Raw genomic sequence first — 21,170 nt, 5'->3', positions numbered from 1 at the left:
CACACACACACACACACACACACATGCTCAGGTATACACAATGAATAAACAAATGTCATTTAAATGTTTGTTTAATATTTACACATCTCTCCAGGCTTGTACTCAAATCACTATTTGACTTCCTTACCTTTATTATTAGCACAGAGGTCATCATTTCCTTTTAGCCCAGGCTGGCCTTGAACTCTTTGTGGAATGGAGATAACCTTGAACCTCAGTTCCTTCTGCCTCCGTCTCTCAAGGGCTACGATCACAGGCGTGAACCACCACCAGGACTTCATGCATTCTGGACAAGGAGTCTATCAACTAAGACAGACTTCCGGTCCCTTCATTTCTCTTTGAACGTCTACTGCCTGTTTTCTGTGGCCCTGCCCCTCACCGTCCTCCTCCTGCCCCTCTCCCACCTAGCTCAGAGAGCAGTGGCAATCTTTGAAAGGAAGCGTTTGAAGGACTAGGAGTTAGACATATCCTTAAGGGGCAGAGAGATAGGGGAGGAGCCACAGCTAGACAGAAAGGATGTCAGACTTCCAAGACGGCACACAGGTAGCTTCTCCCTCACCTTCCTCTCCCGAGTCAAAAGCCTAGCAGCAGCAAGGCAGCGGAACGTGGCCGTTTCCGCCATGTAGTTCTGGATGTAGAGTCAAGAAGGATAAAGGTTATGGACGATTCCACCAAGGCTGAGGAAAGCTGCTGAGGCCAGGCATGTTGTCAGGGGAGTCCCTGTACCCAAGTCTAGAGAGGCCATTGTGTGAAGCTGTCAAGGTGAAGCCTGGATTCTCCTGGAGACCCCAGGATGCTGGAGATGCCACAGCCATAGCACAACTGAGCCAAGGAGAGTGGCAGACAGGGTGTGGAGCCAGCCCAAGGAAGAAACATGCTGCTGTCTGCTGCGGGGCGCAGGAATATCATAAGAACTCAGCTGGTTATGGCAAAGTCACTACCTGGAGGGATCAGGGATTTCCTCCAGAGGAAGCCAAATCCCAAGGAGTTTTTGGTGTTACTTGGCTTGTTATATATCAGCTATCTTCTGTTATGAAAATCATGTGTGCCTTCATAGTTTTCCCAATTGACTTTTCCCTAAGAAGGGCTAACAGTGTGGACTGATCACTCTCTGGACATACACATTCCAGGTATTTGGAGAACAGCCTCAGGAAAGGCTTTCTCTGGAATCAGATATCTCCCTTGGCCACTTTCAAGGACTAGCAGTAATAGCAGTCCACATGCAAGTCTCCTGATTTAAGATAAATTCCACAAGGAGACACCGCCTAGTTCAGGTAGACATTAAATAATAGCTTTACACAATTTAGCTCAGACCCCTCCTTTCTTACAGCCTTACTAACTTTATATACCTCTAACTCCTTACCTAACCACTTCTAGGAATATTTAGATAACCTTCTGCACTGACAGCTATGCTCAGTCAGAACCCCAGTTCAAGCCTCCCTGTAATTATCATTAGCAGCATCCGGCCAGGTCCATCACCAGATGGAGGAAAGTACTTTATCAGAGATACCTCTGTACTCTCTAAGAACAGACTTAAGCATCCAGGCTACCTGTTTGAGAAGGCCTGGCGGATGTGCCAATTAAGCCTTACTTCCTCCTTTCCCAAACTTTACCTCCAGTTCCAGATCTCACTTTAACTATCACCAGAGGCATCTAGCTGTACACAGATTACCTAGCAACTGAGCACACCTTCCCCCACCCTGCAGAAAAAACCGGCAGATAGCTTGGACAGATAGGAGCCACAGGAAAAAAAGAAGACAGTTTTATTTTCTCCCATTGACCTAGCAACTTATAGTTTCTTAACACTTTCTACCAATCACATTTAAGATTATAGTTGAGCACATAAGAGCCCTCTTCTTAGATATTAGCTGAAGTTAGCCTTTAGTTAATTCATTTCCCCATTGGTCACTTCCCTTTGGGGTTGCAAATGATAAATAACAGTTATTGCCTCCCTATGTGATTCTTATCACCCCTCCATTTGACCCTGGAAGCCTGGTTTTGCACTGCTAAGAGAATACTGCTTGTAAGGGTATATATACCAGGACTTCCAGGGCACGAGAGGACAGAGAAAAGAAAAGAGTATGGAAGAACTAGACGGGTAAGAACTTGAGAGGAGCCGGGCAGTGGTGGCGCACGCCTTTAATCCCAGCACTCGGGAGGCAGAGCCAGGCAGATCTCTGTGAGTTCGAGGCCAGCCTGGGCTACCAAGTGAGTTCCAGGAAAGGCGCAAAGCTGCACAGAGAAACCCTGTCTCGAAAAAACCAAAAAAAAAAAAAAAAAAAAAAAGAACTTGAGAGGAACAAACTGAGATGGGGAAGAACTAGATTGAAGGGCTAGAAGAGAGGACAAGAGGAACGAGATGGAAGATGAGGAAGAGCCAGATGGGGAAGAACAAGATGAGGAAGAGCCAGATGAGAGAGAAGGAGACAGGAGAGGAGCTGATAAGGGAAAGAACTAGATAGATGAGAACCTAGAAGGGGCAGAACTAGATGAAGGAATTAAGATAGAACCTAGAGGGGACAGTAGATAAATATAGAGAAATCAGGCAAGGAAGGAGCTAGACATGAGAGCAGAATGAAGCTGTGTAGAGAGAGAACTATCACAGAATAATAAAGTGTATGAACTAAGGAGTTTCATGTACATGGATTCATTTCTTCTCATCAAAGAGTGATTATCAGCTGGTTGTAGATTCTTCCAGACTCTGGGAGGGGACTACCGAGGGGCTGGACCCCCATAGTCCTCGATAGCTGTCAGCGAAACTGGAAAGAGCGGAGGGATGAAGAGCCGTCTAAGAAGCCCTTTGACATCAGGCACAGAGATACAGACGGTGGAGCTTGCCCTGCAGGTTCTGTCTTGCTTTGGTCCAGTCTTTCCATCCTGTGCCCCATCCCTCCCTTTGTAATGGCAATCTTTATACTAGGCGACTGTATGCTGAAAATACGTAATTTGTTGTTTTACTTTTATAGGGGCCATAGTTAGAGGTTTCCTGAAGTCTCAGAAGGGACCTTGGACTTTGGACTTTGAAATTGTTGAGACAGGATAGAGTAACGGGACTTTTGAAGCTGTACTGAACGCATTTTTGCGTTATGATACGGCTACAAGCCTATGGGGGCGGGGGTGGGATGTGGCGGTCTGAATGAGAATGGCCACCATAGGCTCCTATGTTTGAATGCTTGGTCCCCAGTTTGGGGATGGTGAGGAAGAACGACCTTGTTGGAAGAGATGTGTCACTGGGGGTGGGCTTATAGGTTTCAAAAGCCCACACCAGGACCAACCATTCTCTCTCTCTCTCTCTCTCTCTCTCTCTCTCTCTCTCTCTCTCTCTCTCTCTCTCTCTGCCTGCAACCCGGGGATCAGGTGTGAGCCCCCTCAGCTGCTTCTCCAACACCATGCCTGCCAGCCCACTGCCATACCCCACCATGATGTTCATGCACGAACCCTCTGAAAGTGTAAGCAAGCTCCCAGTGAAATGCTTCTATTTTTAAAAAAAAAAAAAAAAAAGCCTACCAGCTTAAAATGAAGGCCTGGTGGACTTTTTCTCCCCCCAGCAGGAGCTTTCTGCAGATAGACCACCAGGCACGTTCAAGGCTAGATCATGGCACGCTTAGCTCAAAACTCTGGACCTATCGGCCTCCCTGTCTTTGTTCAAACTGACCAGCCCTAAACTAAGGGCAGGAGATGAAGAAAACGAGCCACAGACATGTCCACAGGCCAATCTGATGGAAGAAATTATTGAGGTGAGGTGCCCTCATTGCAGGCAACTCTATTTTGTGTCAAGTTGGTAAAACTTACCCAGTACAGGGAGCCAAACAAGTGTGGGTAGCACATGCCTGTAATCCCAGAACTCATGAGGCGTAGGCCAGGCTGCCACAAAAAAGTTTGAAGCAAGCCCAGGCTTTGGTGTGAGCTTAATGATAGGAATTCCAGCCTCACCCCCATGATCACCCATGCCCCAGCGGGACACTTAGTCATTTCCACCTAGTCCTTTCCGGATTATATGTCCTACATAACCCATGTGCTGCGTGGTCCCGTAAATTGTGTGCGGCGTGACCACGTGATCTATGGGCATGCGTAGAGGAGCCACGTGGGCTGTGTGGGCATGCTGGGGTGGTCCTTAAAAGGCAGATCCCACATCCCCTCCCCTTCTTTTTCACGTGTCCTTTCAGCAGACCTGAACACATCTGTCCCTTTCTCCTTAATAAAACTCGTTAGTGTGTTTTGTTGTGTTCCGAGACTGCTAAAACCAACAGTCCTGTCTCAAAGAAAAGAAAACAAGGAAAGGGACCGAGCCGCCACTAAGATGGGCACCCCATAATCACTTGTAAAAAGAATGAGCAACTGCGAGTGATTTTTGCGAGGTAATGAACATCCAGCTTGAAAGTTCCATCAACATTACCCAGTAGACTGCTGTCTAAATTAAAGGTGATGTGCCACTCTAATTGGATATTGATTATCAGTTAGGAGGAAGGAATGAGCGGGGCATGGTGGCGCACACCTTTGGTCCACTCCGGAGGCAGAGCAGGAGCATCTCTGTGAGTCCCCAGGCCAGGCTTGCCCACATAGTGACACTGTCTCAGTTTGTCACTCTCCTGTTGTTGTGAAGAGACACCATGGCCAAGGCAACTCTTATAAGAAAAAACATTTAATTAGAGGCTCGCCTACAGTTTCCGAGGCTTAGTTCGTTATCTTTATGGCAGAGAGCCTGGCAGCAGACAGGTGTGGTGCTGAAGAAGTAGTTGAGAGCTACATCCTGATCCGCAAAGAGAGAAGGAGGGGGCCTGGCGCTGGCTTTTGAGACCTCAAGGCCCACCCCCAGTGACACACTTCCTCCAACAAGGCCACACCGCCTAGTCCTGGTAATCCTTTCAAACAGTTCAGTCCTTGGTGACCAGGCACTCAAATATGAGGCTATGGGGGCCATTCTTATTCAAACCACCACAGAGAACCTGTCAGGAGGAGAAGGAGGAGGAGGAGGAGGAGGAGGAAGGAAGGAAGGGAGGGAGGGAGGGAGGGAGGGAGGGAGGAAGGAAGGAAGGAAGGAAGGAAGGAAGGAAGGAAGGAAGGAAGGAAGGAAGGAAGGAAGGAAGGAAGGAAGGAAGGAAGGAAGGAAGGAAGGAGGACGGTAGGGTCAAAAACTGCAGAAACTGAAGCATTTCTCTGAGCCTTTCACGAAGAATCCCTTCCTTTCCTGTGGTCTCCATCTCCTACAGGAAGTCTGCTCCCCTGAAAAACGGCCTCAACTGATCTGGGTGTGAACAAGGCCACAGTGCAGGACATGAGTGGCCAGGGTTCCGAACAGGACAGAGAGGCGCTGCTCTCGGTTGCCGTTCACATCAAGATAAGAAAACGCTTTCATCGCTGTAGCAACAGACTTCCTGTTCACCCAGGCACACTTTTCACGCAACTTGCGTTCCTCAACGGGCCTTTTGAACCTGGATTTGAATCTCACATGTGTAGCCACTAAGCACTCTGCTAACAGCGACCCTTCTCTAACAGGCATGGTCACCCCAGGTACTTACAGCTTTAGGACACATCTGAGATTGGGGTGTCACTATGATGTCATCGCTGTCGGGGGTTTGTGTTTCGCTGGCTTCAGAAGCTTGTCCAGAGGATGCTTGGTCTGCCGGAGGAGAGGCTACATTGCAGAACACTTTCAAAACACCTCCTCCACTCCACACAGAGTCAGTGCCCACACCAGTTCCCACCTGACCACGTCTACTTCAGAATCAAACTCTGCACTTCGAAGGTTCACTCATTCAGAAGTCTGTTGTCACAGGGTACATTTGCGGGGGGGGGGGGGGGGGGGGAGGAGAAAAGGATGACCGGAAAAAAGGAGAGAAGAGGGCAGTGGAGAGAAAGGAGGGGAAGGGAAAAGAAAGGAAGGTATAGGCTGGAGAGACGGTTCAGTTACAAGCACTGGCTCCTCTTCCAGAAGACCTGAGTTCAGTTCCCAGGGCTGGCAGGGCAGCTCTCAACCATCTGTAACTCCCACTCTAGGATGACCTCTTCTGATTTTTGTGGCCACCCCAGAACATGTGGTACATAGACATACATACATACATACATACATACATCATACATACACATAAAATAAAATTTTAAAAATTAAAATGTATATAAAAATGAAAGTAGGCAGGCAGGCTAGTCTCTTTAGGGGCTTGAAGAAAACAACAACACTAAGGAAAAGCAAGCAATGTGGTGTGTGTATGTGCACGTGTGTGTGTGTGTGTGTGTGTGTGTGTGTGTGTGTGTGGTGTGGTGTGTGCATCTGTGTGTATGTGTGTATGTGTGTGTGGTGTGTGCGTGTGTGTGTGTGTGTGTGTGTGTGTGGTGTGTGCATCTGTGTGTATGTGTGTATGTGTGTGTGGTGTGTGCATATGTATTGCTACCCTCTGTTCATCTCATGTGCGACTGCCACACTCTTCTCATAGATGTATGTGCCCTTCTGCTGCAGTAGATCTTTATGACGCCTTCAACTAAAACTGTAGTAGAGAAAGAGACGTGGTGGCATGTGACTGTAATCTCAGCCCTTAGGAAGTAAAAGCAGGAAAATCAGGAGTTCAGGGTTATCCTCAGCTACATAGTAAGTTCAAGGACAGTGTGGGCTACATGGGGCGTTCTCTTTTAAAAAATGCACATGTGATTTTGTTTTGTTTTTATTTTATTTTTTGAGACAGGGTTTCTTTGTATAACTTTGGAGCCTGTCCTGGAACTCATTCTGTAGACTAGGCTGGCCTCGAACTCACAGAGATCCACCTGCCTCTGCCTCCCTAGTGCTGGGATTAAAGGTGTTCACCACCACCGCCCGGCTGCTTTTTTTCTTCTGTTTTTTGTTTTTTTGTGATTTTTTTAATGTTGCCAACAGACAGAATCTTGAATCACCTGAGAGATGGACATTTGGTCTTCTCTGTGGGGAATTATCCTGATTGACATGGGAAGACTTCCCCTCCCCTAGTGTTTTAGTTTTTTTTTTTTTTTTAAAGAAACTCTGTAACCCTGGCTGGCCTGGAACTCATCATGTAGACCAGGCTGGACTAGAACCCACAAAAAGCCACTTGCCTATGCCTCCTTCTTGACTGTAGGTATTAAAGGTGTGCACCATCATCCCTAGCCTAGGGTAAAACTCACGTTAAAGGTGGATAGTACCAGTCCCTGAGCTGGGGATCCCACTTTAATTACTCCATATAACATTTTTTAAAAGGATTTATTTATGTATTTATTTGGAATTGGCTCTCTACTTCCATCTTGTTTCACACAAGAGCCTCCAGGTAATTCCGTCTTTGCCTCCCATCTTGCTGTATAGGAGTGCCAGGATTACAGAGGTGAAGCACTGCATCTGACTGTTATGTGGGTGCTTGGGATCAAACTAAGGGCCTCAGGTTAGTGGACAAAACCCTATCTCGAAAAATAAATAAATAAATAAATAAATAAATAAATAAAAAGAATGGAAATTGTAAAAAATGCTTTTCCTCAAAATAATGGAATGATCTCAAAGTTTTTTAGACTTTAATTCTACGGCATATTAAGTTAATCGCCTATTTTGATTTTTTTTTTTTTTTTTTTTTTTTTTTTTTTTTTTTTGGTTTTTCGAGTCAGGGTTTCTCTGTGTAGCTTTGCACCTTTCCTGGAACTCACTTGGTAGCCCAGGCTGGCCTCGAACTCACAGAGATCCGCCTGCTTCTGCCTCCCGAGTGCTGGGATTAAAGGCGTGCGCCACCACCGCCTGGCGATTTTTTTTTTTTTTTTTTGAGACAGGGTCTCACTGTATATCCTTGGCTGGCCTAGTATACTTATGTAGATCAAGTTGGTTTCATACACATAAAGATCCTACCTCTGCCTCCAGAGTTCTAGGATTAAAGCTTAGGCCACCAAACATGGCTAATTTCCTATTTTGAAAGTAATTTTGTGCTTATGGAACTATTGTTACTTGGTCATGGTATATAATCTGTTTAAAAAAAAAATTAAGAGGCCAGAGAGATGGCCCAGCAGTTAAGAGCACATGTTGTGGGCCTCTGGAGAGATAGCTCAGAGGTTAAGAGCACTGACTGCTCTTCCAGAGGTCCTGAGTTCAATTCTCAGCAACCACATGGTGGCTCACAACCATCTGTAATGAGATCTGGTGCCCTCTTCTGGCCTGCAGTCACATATGCTATATACATAATAAATAAATAAATCTTTAAAAAAAAAAAAAAAGAAAAGAAAAAAAAAGAGCACCTCTTGCAGAGGACCTGGGTTTAATTCCTTGCACCCATATGGCAGCTAGTTGTAACTACAGTTCCAAGAGACCTGACACCCTCTTTTGACTTATGAGGCATGCATGAGGCACATAGACATACGTGAAAACACATCTGCATGCATAAAATATGAGTAATAAAATGTTATGCTATGCATGTGGATGTAATCTTCCATATATGTCTGCATACCATGTGAATGAAAGTCTGGTGTCCACAGAGGCCAGAAAGGAATATGCAGTTCTCTGGAACTGAAATTCCAGATGGTTGTAAATGATGAGAATCAAACCAGAGTCCTCTGGAAGAGCAGCCAGGGCTCTTAACTCCAGCCCAGCCTCGCTCTAGGTTAGAAAAATCACAACCTCACAAGTGAACCAGTAACAACCCTCCGATGTCTTTCCAGACATTATTTACTGAGCTCTAGGGAATCTTAACATATTAAAAATACTAGGAAACTAAGCTAGCTTGCTAGCAGGCTAGCTATAAATGTATAGAAAGGTAATTTCCATTGAGAATTCAAGCCTGGCCGGGCAGTGGTGGCGCACGCCTTTAATCCCAGCACTTGGGAGGCAGAGGCAGGCAGATCTCTGTGAGTTCGAGGCCAGCCTGGGCTACCAAGTGAGTTCCAGGAAAGGCGCAAAGCTACACAAGAGAAACCCTGTCTCGGAAAAAAAAAAAAAAAAGAGAGAGAGAGAGAATTCAAGCCTGAATTGGCCTAGTTTCTCACACTTGTAACCTAAGAAAGAGGAACTGAAACACTAATTTTCCATTAACTGTTTATCACTGTCTGGTGGTTTAAATGAGAATGGTCCCTATAGGCTCATAGGTTTGGATGCCTGGTCCCCAGTTGGTGACACCGTTTTGGAAAGATTAGGAGGTGTGGAATTGTTGGAGGAGGTGTGTCACTGGGGACAAGTTGGAGGTTTCAAAAGACTCAGGCCATTCCCAGTGTTTCTCTCTGCCTCATGACCGTGTCTCAAGATGTGAGCTCTCAGCTACTTCTCCAACACCATCCCTGCCTGTCTGATGCCATGCTCCCCACCATGATGGTCATGGACTCACCCCTAACAAACTTTTTTTTTTTGTAAGTTGCCTAGGTCAGCCAGGCATAGTGGCACATACCTTTAATCCCAGCACTTGAGAACAGAGGCAGGAGGATCTGTGAGCTCAAGACCAGTCTGATCTACAGAGTGAGTTCCAGGTCAGCCAGGGCTGTACACAGAGAAAACCTGCCTTGGGAAAAAAAAAAAAAAAAAAAAGAAACAAACAAAACAAAAAGTTGCCCAGGTCATAGTGTCATATCACAGCAATAGGAAAGTAACTAAGATATACCATAACATAAAAATCAGTAAATAATTTTAGAAAATAAATCAGGAGCTGGGGGGATGGCCCAGTGGTTAGGAACACTCCTTCTTCTAGAGGTCCTGAGTTTAGTTCCCACACCCACATCAGCAGGCTTCAGAGGATTCCACGCTTCTGGCTTCCACAGGCACCTGTACTCGGGATTCACAAGCACACACCCACCAGCAGACACATGCACTGACACATCATTAAAAGTAATAAAAATAAATACTACAAAAAGAAAATAATTAAATTACGAAATAGAAAAATTAGATCTTAGAAAGACAATACCATTTACAGGATACGAGGGATCCTCCTGTCTCAGTGCTGAATGGGATAACGGCACTTTCACTTTCTTGACATGACTTTTAAAGCCGTCATCCTCAGACGTCTTGAGCCCTGAGAACTTCCACTCAGTGTACTGCACCTGCTTCAGAGCAAGGACAGTAGTGTTCCGTGAGTGGCATAACATCTTACCTTTCTTTCTCAACGCTAGCCTTTTTGAACTTTAAACATTCAGGCCCTTTTAAAGAAATGCTTAGCATAGCGTTAGTGTTCTAAGCCTGGTTACAGCGTGCACAGCATTGAAGTGTGGGGTTCAATTACACTGACGGGGGCAGCCATCGGGGCTTTAGAAAACGCCTTCCTGCCTCCCCTGCTCCTCCCCTCTGATGGCCGCAGGTGCTCTGCTCTCCGGAGTCCCTGGGGGCGGGCTTACCTGCAGCGTGTTTCCATTCAAGACGTGACGGCTCAGATATTCCATTCGGTTCTTGCCTTGGACATTGGTTCTTTTGCTGTGTTTTCTTCTGGAGTAGCATACAATCTCACGTTCTTTTTCCCTCCTTTCTGCTGTTGGAGAGGATTTTCCCTTCACTTGATAATGGCCATCCTCGGTGGGAATCTCTGTAGATGCCATCTGGTCCTGAGTAGATGAATCAGAGACAGACAGCCTTCAACGACAACAGCCCAGCATCTGGTTTGCCTTCTCCCCTGCCCTTGCCCCTCTACACAGGAAAGCCTGAGGATCTGCTCCGTCAGGAGCTTCTAGATTATATCTGATTTCTATGAGCTGGTACTCATAGAAAGAATTTCCTTTACTCCAGCCCCGAGACTATTCTCTCCAATTGGCTTCACAGCATGTGTAGAGAGGTCCACTGTCCAGGGAGTTCTAAGAAGTCAGTTACCAAGAGCCCGGATAGCTCAGTCGGTAGAGCATCAGACTTGGGGTTGGGGATGTAGCTCAGTGGTAGAGCAAAGACCCTGGGTTTGATCCTCAGCTCTGGAAAAAAAAAAACAAACTCAAGTTACCTGGGGAATGTAAGGGGCCTGTTCTTCTGTGCTTGAGGCCTCAAAGTCGTCTTTGATCTCCTTCTCCTCTGTCTCATCTTCTGGTTCCAGGACCTCTGGGGGCAGGTAGTCAGACTCCCAGTCTAGTTGCACTTTGATAGACCCGTTGGACTTCTCCGAAGAGTCCGTGAGATTAAAATCACCTTAGAGACACAGAGAAACTGGTCACACCTGGTCTCATGAGACAGGCTAGTGATTATTTATGAGCATCGTTTCTATTTCTTCCCACTTAAGCATTCATTGCATGTGTTAGTCATTTATTAACATACATTAAAGTTCATAACATACACAAAGTTAACACAAAACAACAGTGTGGCGAGAGAATCACAGGGGAAGACAGGCATTTCCCAGTTTCAGAAAGAGAAGCTCAGAATGTGCATGGAGAGGAATGCAGCTGGCTTGTCATGGTGACCGTGACGGAGTCATCTTCACTGTCGCTGAGTACTTACCACGCTGCGGCCATCTCCAGAAAACTACCACCTGTGCAAGTGGTACCAAGAAAACAAGCAAAGTGGCTTTTTCCTGGATGACAGGCTTCTTTCTGACTTTGCAGCCCTGCTTAGTAGGTGGCTTGCCTCTCCTCTCAGTGACAGATCCTGTTTTGTAAAGAACTATGATCCTGGACAGAGAGAGGCCTCACACACTTCCAAGGGCACTCGGAATCTTGTTAAATATGGTGGACACCGCTGATCCTGACTATACTGCCTAGTGAACGTCCAGAAATGACTGCCTCAACTCTCTCCAGACAGAAGCCAGACTAAGGCTCTCCTAGGTGGACCCCACAACCCCGAGTAAGCAAATAAGGAAGATAGAAGAGAGCTCAGCTCAGGACCATGAAGGCTGCTGTCACCTGCCAGGGTCACCTCTAATGTTTTAATAGCAATGAGATTACAAGGAGCTTTGCTTAGATCTCGCGCCGTGAACCGGGAAACAAGTCTTTAAACACAGGCGAGTACTGGGGAGCATGGAAGAGTTGTTGTCCTTGTTCAGTTTTTTGTTTGTTTTCAGGGGTTTTTGTTTGTTTGTTTTTTGTGAGACAAGGTCTTACCACACAGCCCTGAGTGGCCTGGAACACACTATGTAGCTCAGTCTGTGTTCTGCCTCCCAAGTCCTGGGATTCAAGGCAGAAGACACCACGTTCACAATGAAGTTTTCAGAGACAGGGGTATGGGATTTGGGCTGGGGGCTGAAGCTCCTCGGAAATTTTGACCGTGCAGCTGCTCAGAGCTGAAGCTCGTGTTTTCACACAAGCGAGGCAGTCACTCTTTGTTCTGTTGCTCTTGATAACGTCCCAGAGTCCTTTCAGAGTTTAAGAGAAAGCGTTCCGGCCGACATGTCTCAGCAGGAAGAGGTGCTTACCACCCAAGTCTAAGGACTTGAATTCAATCTCCCGAACTCACAGAAAGATGGAAGCAAAGAACGGACTCTGCAAAGTTGTCCTCTGTCCTCCGAGTGCCTATGGTGGCATGTCCCCTCACAGACCCACAGCACGCATGCACATGCATAATAAAAATGATGTTTTCTAAATGGAAGAGTGACTATTCTAAGCAAGTAAGCAAAGAAATTGAGTAAGGGGCTGGAGAGGTGGCTCAGAGGTTAAGCGCACTGGCTGCTCTCCCAGAGGTCCCGAGTTCAATTCCCAGCAACCACATAATGGCTCACAATGATGAGCTATAATGAGACACATGCAGGCAGAACACTGTATACATAATAAATAAATCTTAAAAAAAACAAAAGCTGAGCAAGGACAGGGAGGTGACACCAGGAAGAGCACAGAAAGGGGCAACGCCCACCTTTGATAGATTTGTTTTGTGCAAGAGGCAGCAGGGGCACGAGAGCTCGACCGAGATAGAAGCCGGGCTCCGAGTCTTCATCGTCAAAAACATATACAGACAGGGCCTCCCGCCTCAGATACTGGTCCAGCTCAGAGGTCACGAGCACTGGGAACAGAGCCTGGTCTTTAAAGTGTGGATTGTTGCTGGCTGGGATGATGGCGGTGTCGTGGTCAGGAAAGGTGAAGAAGCGATACATGACATAGGGACTGGGCTGAGTTCCCAGCCATCGACTCCGGAGGCCGCAGCACCTGGTGATTTCAATCCGCAGTTTGTTCCGAGGTGTCCAAGTCTCGGATCTGGACTGGAGAGATGTGGATCTTGGACTCAGGGCAGCCTGAGACCTGCTGTTATAGGGCAGCCCGCAGAGGGGAGAAGCATCATGACCTAGAAACCTATTCTGCCAGGCCATGAGGAAGCCCGATGGCCATCGTCTGCCTGTCCCTGGCTCTGGGGGCTGCAGGGGCAAGCTCATCATCACCCTACTGAATGATAGACAGAGAGAATGAAGCTAGCTTTGATCCCAGTTCCCACATGGTAGAAGAGAAATGACTCCTACATGTTGTCCTATGACCTCTACATACAGACCGTGGCATGTACAAACACAGTAAATAAATAAATTTATGCTGTTTATTCATTGTAACTGAATATTAGATTTTCTTTTGAAGAAAGTCGGTAAAACTATAGCAGTGGGAAAGAGCCGAACCAAAGCTTAGAAAGGAAAAAAAACAATGACCAAAATGGGCAGAACTCAACAGGTATTCCCTGTGGGGCAGGCAGAGTTGTGAGCTCTAATCGCTGGAGTACTAGGATGAGGCTAGGGTTAGAGTGAAAAGAACATCTGAAGGTTAATGGGCCCCAGATTTCCAACTTTGGCGAAGACTGACATAGAGGCATGGGAAGCTCACCAAGCTCGTTAAGATGCACACAGCTGGAGGGAACTGCCAGGCCAGACACCTAGTAACACCGTGACAAGTGCGACTCGACTTTGAGAGAAGCGTGGAGTGGGAGCTCTGGGGGTTGGAACTGAATCTGAGTTTCCCTCGTTGGGGAATTGCGACAGACCTGCCCGACTCCAGTACCTGAAGGCGTAGCCCTCCACAGACGGCCTCATATCAGTGCCAATCACTGATTGAGATAAAAATTACAATTACAAAAAGAGAATGATAGAGAAAAGGTGATGTGTTCACAACAAAGAGAGGCATCTAACCCTGGGCATGAATTCATTTCTGCTCAAGTTTAACCACGGGAGGACTCGGGACTGGCTTTCCTGTAGCGGTTTTCCACATTCGCGAATACTCATAGGGGATGGGAAAGCGCGTCCTTTTCGGGGGGCCACCTGGCTGATGACATGAGATGCATGAGTACATCTTTTTTCTCACCTCATCATCCTTCAGGGCCTTCCAAGCTCCAAGCACATTGACTGACAGGTAGGCCTGGGCTTTCTTGCACTTATTGCTTGCCTGGAAGCTGGATTTTAGGGGCAAGCACAGTCTCATCCAGTATTCTAACACCCCCAAGTCTTCTCCACCAGCTCCTGAATAGCAAAAAGCATGAAAGGCATGGAGAATAGAGTGTGGTAAAAGTCAAGACTAGAACAGAAGCCAGGCTGGCGAAATGCCCGACATCCCAGCACTCCAGAGGCTGAAGCAGGAGGATTGCCATGAGTCCAGGGCCAGGCTGGGGGCAGAGGATGGAAAAGGGAAACTACCAGGAAGCAGCTCCAGGCTTTGGCAATTTCCTAAGGACTACAAGAAGCCAACAGCACTTACCAGTGAGTGTGGCCAGGCCATGGACTTTCTCCACGGTCTCTAGCACCTTGTCAAATGAAATCCATCCGGTGGCAAGGATGCGATGCTCACTTGTCACGGCCTGATGGAGATCAAGCCGGACTGAAGCCCCTTGAAGGTAGTGCAAGAAAAGGGAATCTGTCTGCACCACAAACTGGGAGGTGAAATCATAGAGGGGCTGTGGCCCAGTAGAGAGCGGGGTGCAGTGGGTCTCGAAATCATAGAAGGAGTAAGTGCAGAAAGTCGTAGGCTGCGTGTCTCCAGCCTGCACAAGGGCGGCAGGGGTCAGGAAGGCCTGGTGGATGTGCACTTCCAAAAGATTCTCATTTCGACGCAGCAGGGAAAGGTCCACTTCGTCCTCGCCTCTGTGGGCTGGCCGGGGCTCCAGACACATTGACGGCTGCCGAGTGCCGTAAGCAATGTCCTTGAGCTGCTCTACAAGGGAAAGAACGCTGGCCATGCGTTAAAAGGTAGAGAGCTCATCCTCGGGGTATGGGGGGGGGTAAACGGGAGGAAAATAAGTCGTGGAAGTCCAAGCTGAGATCATTTCAAGAGACCGTAGGACTCAAGAAGGAAAGGAGCACAGTGACAACCAGAAGCTCTGCATTCTCAAGGCCAAATGACCACTGCCTGCCTCGTGGGAAAGGCAAAGGGAGGGCCTGAGAAGTGACCACCACACTCGGGAGCTGCCAGCCATCTCACAGATGACACCGACTCACATCAAGGTCCTACAGATGTGTAGGTTACTCTAAAAGAGAAGCACCTTCGGAAACGTGAACCGTGTTTCCGAAAGATTGCTGTGTCGGCCTCGGGGAGAGTAAGAAGTGACGGACAGCGTTTTCCACAGCATCCCTGGCCACCTGGAAAGCCTGCCTAGGTAGAGCCAGCCAGCTCAGTTACAAGAGGGCTCCTTGTTCTCTGGTCAGACGCTGATTTCATTACAAGAGATCAAGAAATCCACTTTGAATCAAAGGGTGATGAGTTCAAATGTAAGAAAGGAAACTTACGGGAAAGAGGTTGAAAATGTTGCCCATGGGATGCAAGACGTGGAGACAGACCCGAATCCACACATCGTTCTCAAGGCCAACCAGTCAGAAACCTTTTCAGAAGTAGGCTACTTCACACTGGGAATATCTGAATCCCTACAGTGTGAATACCTTACTTGAAGAGTTAAATCTAGCCAGGTGGCGGTGGCATTCGCCTTTAGTCCCAGCACTTGGAGGCAGAGGCAGTTGGATCTCTGAGTTCAAGGACAGCCTGGTCTACAGAGTGAGTTCCAGGACAGCTAAGGCTATACAGAGAAACCCTATCTCAGAACAAAAAAAAAAAAAAGAAAAAGAAAATTAAATCAGTAGAATAAAAATGTTCTGGGCATATCAGAATGTTGATTTATTTATTACTCATTCGTTTATTCATTTGTTTGTTTGTTGCTCTTCAGAGTTTAGGCATCCATGTCAGGTGGCTCACAACTGCCTGTAACTCCAGCTCCAGGGCATCCCACATTCTCTTCTGGCCTCCGTGGGCACCTGCACACATGTGTATATATTTCCACATAGACATACAAGTATATATGTAAGTAAAACTTAAAACTAAAGTTTTTAAAAAGTTTTACCAAAAGTAAAACTAAAAATAAACAACTTAAAATGTTTCATACAATGGGATGTGGTGGTAGCTGGAGAGACGGACCAGCAGATGAGAACACTGGTTGCTCTTCTGAAGGAACTGAGATTGGTTCCCAGTAACTGCAAGGCAGCCAGCTCCTAACTGTCTGAGACTCCAGTTCTACTGGACTGACACCCTCTTCCTTCCTCAGATCTTTGCAGGCATAAACATGGAACAGAGACATACAGGCAGGCAAAGCACCTATATAAATAACAAATGTTTAAGGTTTGTTGTTTTTACTTTTTGTGCTCTGCCAGCATATGTGTATATGTACCCCCATGTGCCCATGAGGACAGTGGAGATCACTGGATCCTCTGGAACTGGAGTTACAGATAGTTGCTGGCATCCATGTGAGTGCTGGGAACTGAAGCCAGGTCCTCTGCAAGAGCAACAAGTGCTCTTAACTGCTAAGCTGTCTCTACAGCACCCTCCCCCCCCCCAACATCTTCATGTTTAAAGGTGGGCAGGGGCAAGGCGGTCAGGACGGCACAGGAGGTAAGTGTGCTTGCTGCCGAGCCTAAGGACCTGAGTTCGATTCTGTAGAGCCTGCGTGATGGAAAGAGAGAACCAGTTCCTGCAGGTCATCCTCTAAGCCCCATAAGTGTGCCACGTCACATACACTCACACACACACACAGAGAGAGAGAGAGAGAGAGAGAGAGAGAGAGAGAGAGAGAGAGAGAGAGAGAGTGAATGAGTAAGTAAATAAATGCCTTTAAAAAGAAAAATAAAATGTGGTTGTGAATGCCTATACTCTCAGTATTCAGGAAACAGGCAGGAGGATTGCAAGTTTGAGACCGGCCTAGATTACACAGCAAAAGTCTCAGGATCAGTGGCGCACACCTTTAATCCCAGCATTCACGCAGGAGGCAGGTGGATCTCTGTGAGTTTGAGGCCAACATGGTCTACAGAGAGAATTCTGGGACAGCCAGGGCTACACAGAGAAACCCTGTCTTGAAAAAAATCAAAAAGAGAAGAAAGAAAGAAAGAAAGAAAGAAAGAAAGAAAGAAAGAAAGAAAGAAAGAAAGAAAGAAAGAAAGAAAGAAAGAAAGAAAGAAAGAAGAAAGAAAATAATACAAAAAGATGTAATACAGAAATTGACTAAATTAGCCAGGCGATGGTGGTAGTGCATGCCTTTAATCCTAGCACTCAGGAGGCAGAGCCAGGCGGATCTCTGTGAGTTTGAGGACAGCCTGGTCTATAGATCGAGTTCCAGGGAAGGTCCCAAAGCTACATAAACCTTGTCTCAAAAAGCCAAAAGATAGATAGACAAATAAATAAATAAATAAATAAATAAATAAATAAATAAATAAATAAATGATATAACTAAATATAATATGTTTAAACTGACATTACACAACACAAAGCTAATAGCCTTAACATACAAGGGAAGTACAAACTGGCCGGACGGTGGTGGCTCAGGCCTTTAATTCCAGCACTCGGGAGGCAGGTGAATCTTTGTGAGTTCAGGATCAGCCTGGTCTACAGAGGAAGTTCCAGGATAGCCAGAGCTATACAGAGAAAACCTGTCTCAAAAAAGAAAAAGAGAGAGAGAGAGGGTGGGAGGGAGAGAGAGAAAGAGAGAGGAAGGAAGGAAGGAAGGAAGGAAGGAAGGAAGGAAGGAAGGAAGGAAGGAAGGAAGGAAGGAAGGAAGGAAGGAAGGAAGGAAGGAAGAAATTAAATAACTATGTGGTATACATGGAAAAACTATTCTGCCTTGACAGGAGTCAAGTAAGTGAAAGTGGACAGCCTTCCAACCGAGGTAAGGGTGTTTACCATGAGATAGACCTTGAGTCTGAGCCAGGACTCAATACAAGGGAGGACTGCCTTTTTACTTGGCAGCAGCCTCACCAAACTCACCCTGGTGTGGTAAGCCCCACCCCCCTCCCTGCACTGGAGTGCTATGCTCAGGAGAGAACCTGCTTGTGACTGACTCTCTTTTTTTTTTTTTTGGTTTTTTGAGGCAGGGTTTCTCTGTGTAGCTTTGCGCCTTTCCTGGAGCTCACTTGGTAGCCCAGGCTGGCCTCGAACTCACAGAGATCCGCCTGGCTCTGCCTCCCGAGTGCTGGGATTAAAGGCGTGCGCCACCAACGCCCGGCGTGACTGACTCTCTTACCCGGAGAATCCACTCCACAGTGGCTCCTCGTTTGCTGATGGCAGCGATTTCTATTCTGCTTTAAATATCAGACCGTGGTGAGTTGGGTGTGGGTTAAGTCATCTCTCCCTACACTGAGCTATTACAAAGCCTGCCTCTGGACACTCAGGGACAAGACCAGTCCCTATCCCAAAGTGACTATACTACGTAGGAAGAACCTGAATAGGAAACACATTGGGTGACACCTCTCTGCCTCTGCTAACATCCTTAAATCGCAACAGAGATTTTTAGAGAGAAAGAAAGAGAGGAAATGAGTGACAGAGATCTGTTACCTGGCGAGAACTGTCTTAGAGGCTGACAGGACTGGGTTGAAGAAATGGCAGAGAGGGAAGGAGAGAGTCACCAGCCTTAGGGTCACCCTTAGTGACACTCTCCCAACCCGCCCGGAAGCAGGTGGAAATTCTCCAGAAAAATCAGAGACTCATACTGACCAGATGAAGAAAAAGAAGTCACAAGCCATGTATCAAAACCACCGAGACAAGAAGAAGAAAGCAGGAGAGAGAGTCAGGCGGGTCACTGTTAGTCATGTGACATCACCCAAGATGAAAACAAAGTGCTAAGACTTGCCAGATGTTGGAAGGCCGTGGCTTCTTAAAATACCTTCCAGCTGCTTTATGCGGCTGTTCTTGAGGTCTAGGAGGTGATTCAGCATCTCCAGTTTCTCTTGGTGGTCCCTGCTTTCGTTATCAGCCTTTGTCATCATCGCCTCCAGCTCGTCCTGCAACAAAATTAAAGCTGAGCTCTTCCTCTCAGTGGCCCAGAACCAAAGAGCCCTGGCTTTAAAACTGGACCTTGCTGGGTGGGGAGGAGACTGCCACCTCCTCAGCAGGGTGGGTTTGACCCCAGGAAGAAAGCTAAGGTTTCCCGGAGAACCTTCACGCCCAGTTACACTTGTGGCACCCGAAGGGGATTATTTCCCTAGGACTTTGGGGAGAAATGAACCCAGAACCTTAGCACTTGCCATTTCATGAGCTGCCCCTTAGCTGACCTCTAAGGCCAGGGCGCCTGGGCATGCGTGAGCGAGCCCTCAGGTTCTTCCACGGGCAGCACACGGCTAACCACCAGCTCTAGAAACCTAGGCCTGGCTTGTTTCCCGGTGTGTGTGAGGCGGGGGGGGGGGTGGCCCCCACATGCCCAGCCTCCTGTTCCTTTCCTAAGCCACCTTTCCTTGCACCTGATAACACACGTTGATTTTGCGCTGCAGAAGGAGCATGTCCCTGGTCTTTTCTAGTTCCAGCGTGGTCTCTGCATGCGACACTTGCAACTGGCTTAGCATCTGGGACAGGCTGTTCTGGTCCTGAGCGTCGGGGTCACTGGACTACAGAGCGAAAACAAGAATAAATATGACGGGTTCGGGGGCGACCGGCTCTCGAAAGCAGCTGTTGAGAGCTGTAAAAGGCCGGCAGCCTCCAGAACGTACAAGGGCTCTCTCCTCCCCACCCGGGGCCTCAGTCAGTATGTTAGTGAGCGAGGCAGTTTGGAGGCTGGTGAGCCGGCTCCGGGGATAAAGCACTTGCTGTGCAAGTCTAATGACTTGAGTTCAATCCCTTCAAACCACATGAAAGTGGAAGGGGAGAAGCAGCCTCACAAGGCTGTCCCCCGACCTCCACACATGCACCGTGGCACACGTGCTCACACAAGTCCTATGCATACACGAAGCCATAATGAAGGAAACCAACATGGCAGCTTGCTCTTCAGTAGATCATTTCAAGTTCGAGTCTAAAGAGTCTAGGGCCAGGAGACACAGCTCAGTGGCTTCTGCAGAGGACCCGGGTTCAACTCCCAGAACCCACGTGGCAGCTCACAACTGTCTGAAACTCCAGTTTCAGGGGTTTAATGTTCTCTTCTGACCTCCATAGGCACCCGCACACGTGTGGTATACATGCATACATGCAAGCAAAGTACTCATATGTATAAAGTAGAAATAAATCTTTAAAGACTAAACAAAAGGACTGGATAGATGCTCAGTGATTAAGAGCACTCATTGCTCCTGCAGCGGGCCAGGGTTTGGTTCCCAATACCTACCTGGTAGTTCACAACCATCCATAACACTCCAGTTCTAGGGAATCTAACGCCTTCTTCCAACCACCCTGGGCCCCGGTACACACATGGTGCCCAGACACACACGCAAACACAATACTCACATACTAAATAAAATAAATAAATCTTGTTTGAAATGCTAGTGAACCATAATGGAGCGTCTACCTCCTCTGAGCTATAAGGCATAGGGGTACTGGGTGGGGCTCACAAAACTCTACCTCCTGTCAGCCTCCTCAGAGTCCCGTCCCTTCGGTTTTTCCCTGCCCGAAACCTTCCCGCGGAGTCACTTGTTTACCTCTCTCTCATCTCTGTGCTGGAACAGAGTGGGCAGAGCCGCCAGTCCAGACAGCTCTTCTGGAGACGGAGACCGGGGCATTGTGCCTGTTGCCTCTTCCTCCTGTTCATCCTGGTAATAGATGTTGGTGATTTCAAGCTTCAGATCTTCACCCTGAGCTGCTGACAACAGGAATCCAGAGGCTTGAAATCAGTTACTGACAACCATGGAGTTGAATCCAGTGTGACATGGTGAAATCATGCTTTGCCCCAAGGCTTCATGTCAGACAGAAAAGCAATTCCCTCTTGCTGACACAAAAGGACCTCTAGCCTACTGACTCCGTTATCTGAGGTGACACTTGTACCTCTAAGGTAAAACCAAGAAGGTAGATGAAGACCCAAGGAATTGTGGGATGGAGGGGGAAACGAGAACAACAGGACAGTCACTCGACTGCCTGGGACAGGCCAATTGTACTTTTGGGAAGGGCTAGGGAGTTGTGGG

The 21,170-nt window shown here is 47.4% G+C and overlaps 2 protein-coding genes across 17 annotated transcripts in view; both read right to left on the bottom strand.

Moving 5' to 3' along the window:
- LOC102923266 (RPGR interacting protein 1) overlaps positions 1-21,170 on the bottom strand; it is a 30,354-nt gene that overhangs the window by 7,767 nt on the left and 1,417 nt on the right. Inside the window, exons 2-8 of one of the 16 annotated variants that reach the window (XM_076544961.1) lie at positions 20,691-20,848; positions 19,530-19,673; positions 18,923-19,073; positions 10,878-11,059; positions 10,288-10,491; positions 9,861-9,996; positions 5,517-5,617 (exon numbers count right to left, since the gene is read on the bottom strand). In XM_076544961.1, coding sequence (XP_076401076.1) covers positions 5,517-5,617; positions 9,861-9,996; positions 10,288-10,491; positions 10,878-11,059; positions 18,923-19,073; positions 19,530-19,673; positions 20,691-20,848 — 1,076 coding nt within the window. Of the gene's footprint in view, positions 1-5,516; positions 5,618-9,860; positions 10,000-10,287; positions 10,492-10,877; positions 11,060-18,922; positions 19,074-19,529; positions 19,674-20,690; positions 20,852-21,170 lie in introns of all 16 variants that reach the window. The other 15 variants (XM_076544967.1, XM_042284821.2, XM_076544963.1 and 12 more) reach the window with 15 other exon arrangements.
- LOC143267369 (X-linked retinitis pigmentosa GTPase regulator-interacting protein 1-like) lies at positions 12,480-15,097 on the bottom strand. Its single transcript, XM_076544975.1, has 3 exons — positions 14,521-15,097; positions 14,131-14,285; positions 12,480-13,052 (listed from the first exon to the last, which is right to left on the bottom strand). The coding sequence occupies exons 1-3, from the start codon at positions 14,996-14,998 to the stop codon at positions 12,588-12,590; spliced, it is 1,098 nt and encodes a 365-aa protein (XP_076401090.1). The 5' UTR covers positions 14,999-15,097; the 3' UTR covers positions 12,480-12,587.

Source organism: Peromyscus maniculatus, chromosome 9, assembly GCF_049852395.1.
Source record: "Peromyscus maniculatus bairdii isolate BWxNUB_F1_BW_parent chromosome 9, HU_Pman_BW_mat_3.1, whole genome shotgun sequence".
Classification (NCBI taxonomy): domain Eukaryota; kingdom Metazoa; phylum Chordata; class Mammalia; order Rodentia; family Cricetidae; genus Peromyscus; species Peromyscus maniculatus.
Note: the sequence above shows the minus strand (reverse complement) of the source record. Positions and strands in the feature narration are given on the sequence as shown.

Excerpts from the sequence above, each read along its gene's own strand:
- LOC143267369 (XM_076544975.1), bottom strand. The coding sequence starts at position 14,998 with ATGGCCAGCGTTCTTTCCCTTGTAGAGCAGCTCAAGGACATTGCTTAC. Across the intron at positions 14,286-14,520 it reads TGGCCTGGCCACACTCACTG|GAGCTGGTGGAGAAGACTTG; the intron begins GTAAGTGCTGTT and ends TTTGCTATTCAG. Across the intron at positions 13,053-14,130 it reads AGGCCCTGAAGGATGATGAG|TCCAGATCCGAGACTTGGAC; the intron begins GTGAGAAAAAAG and ends ACATCTCTCCAG.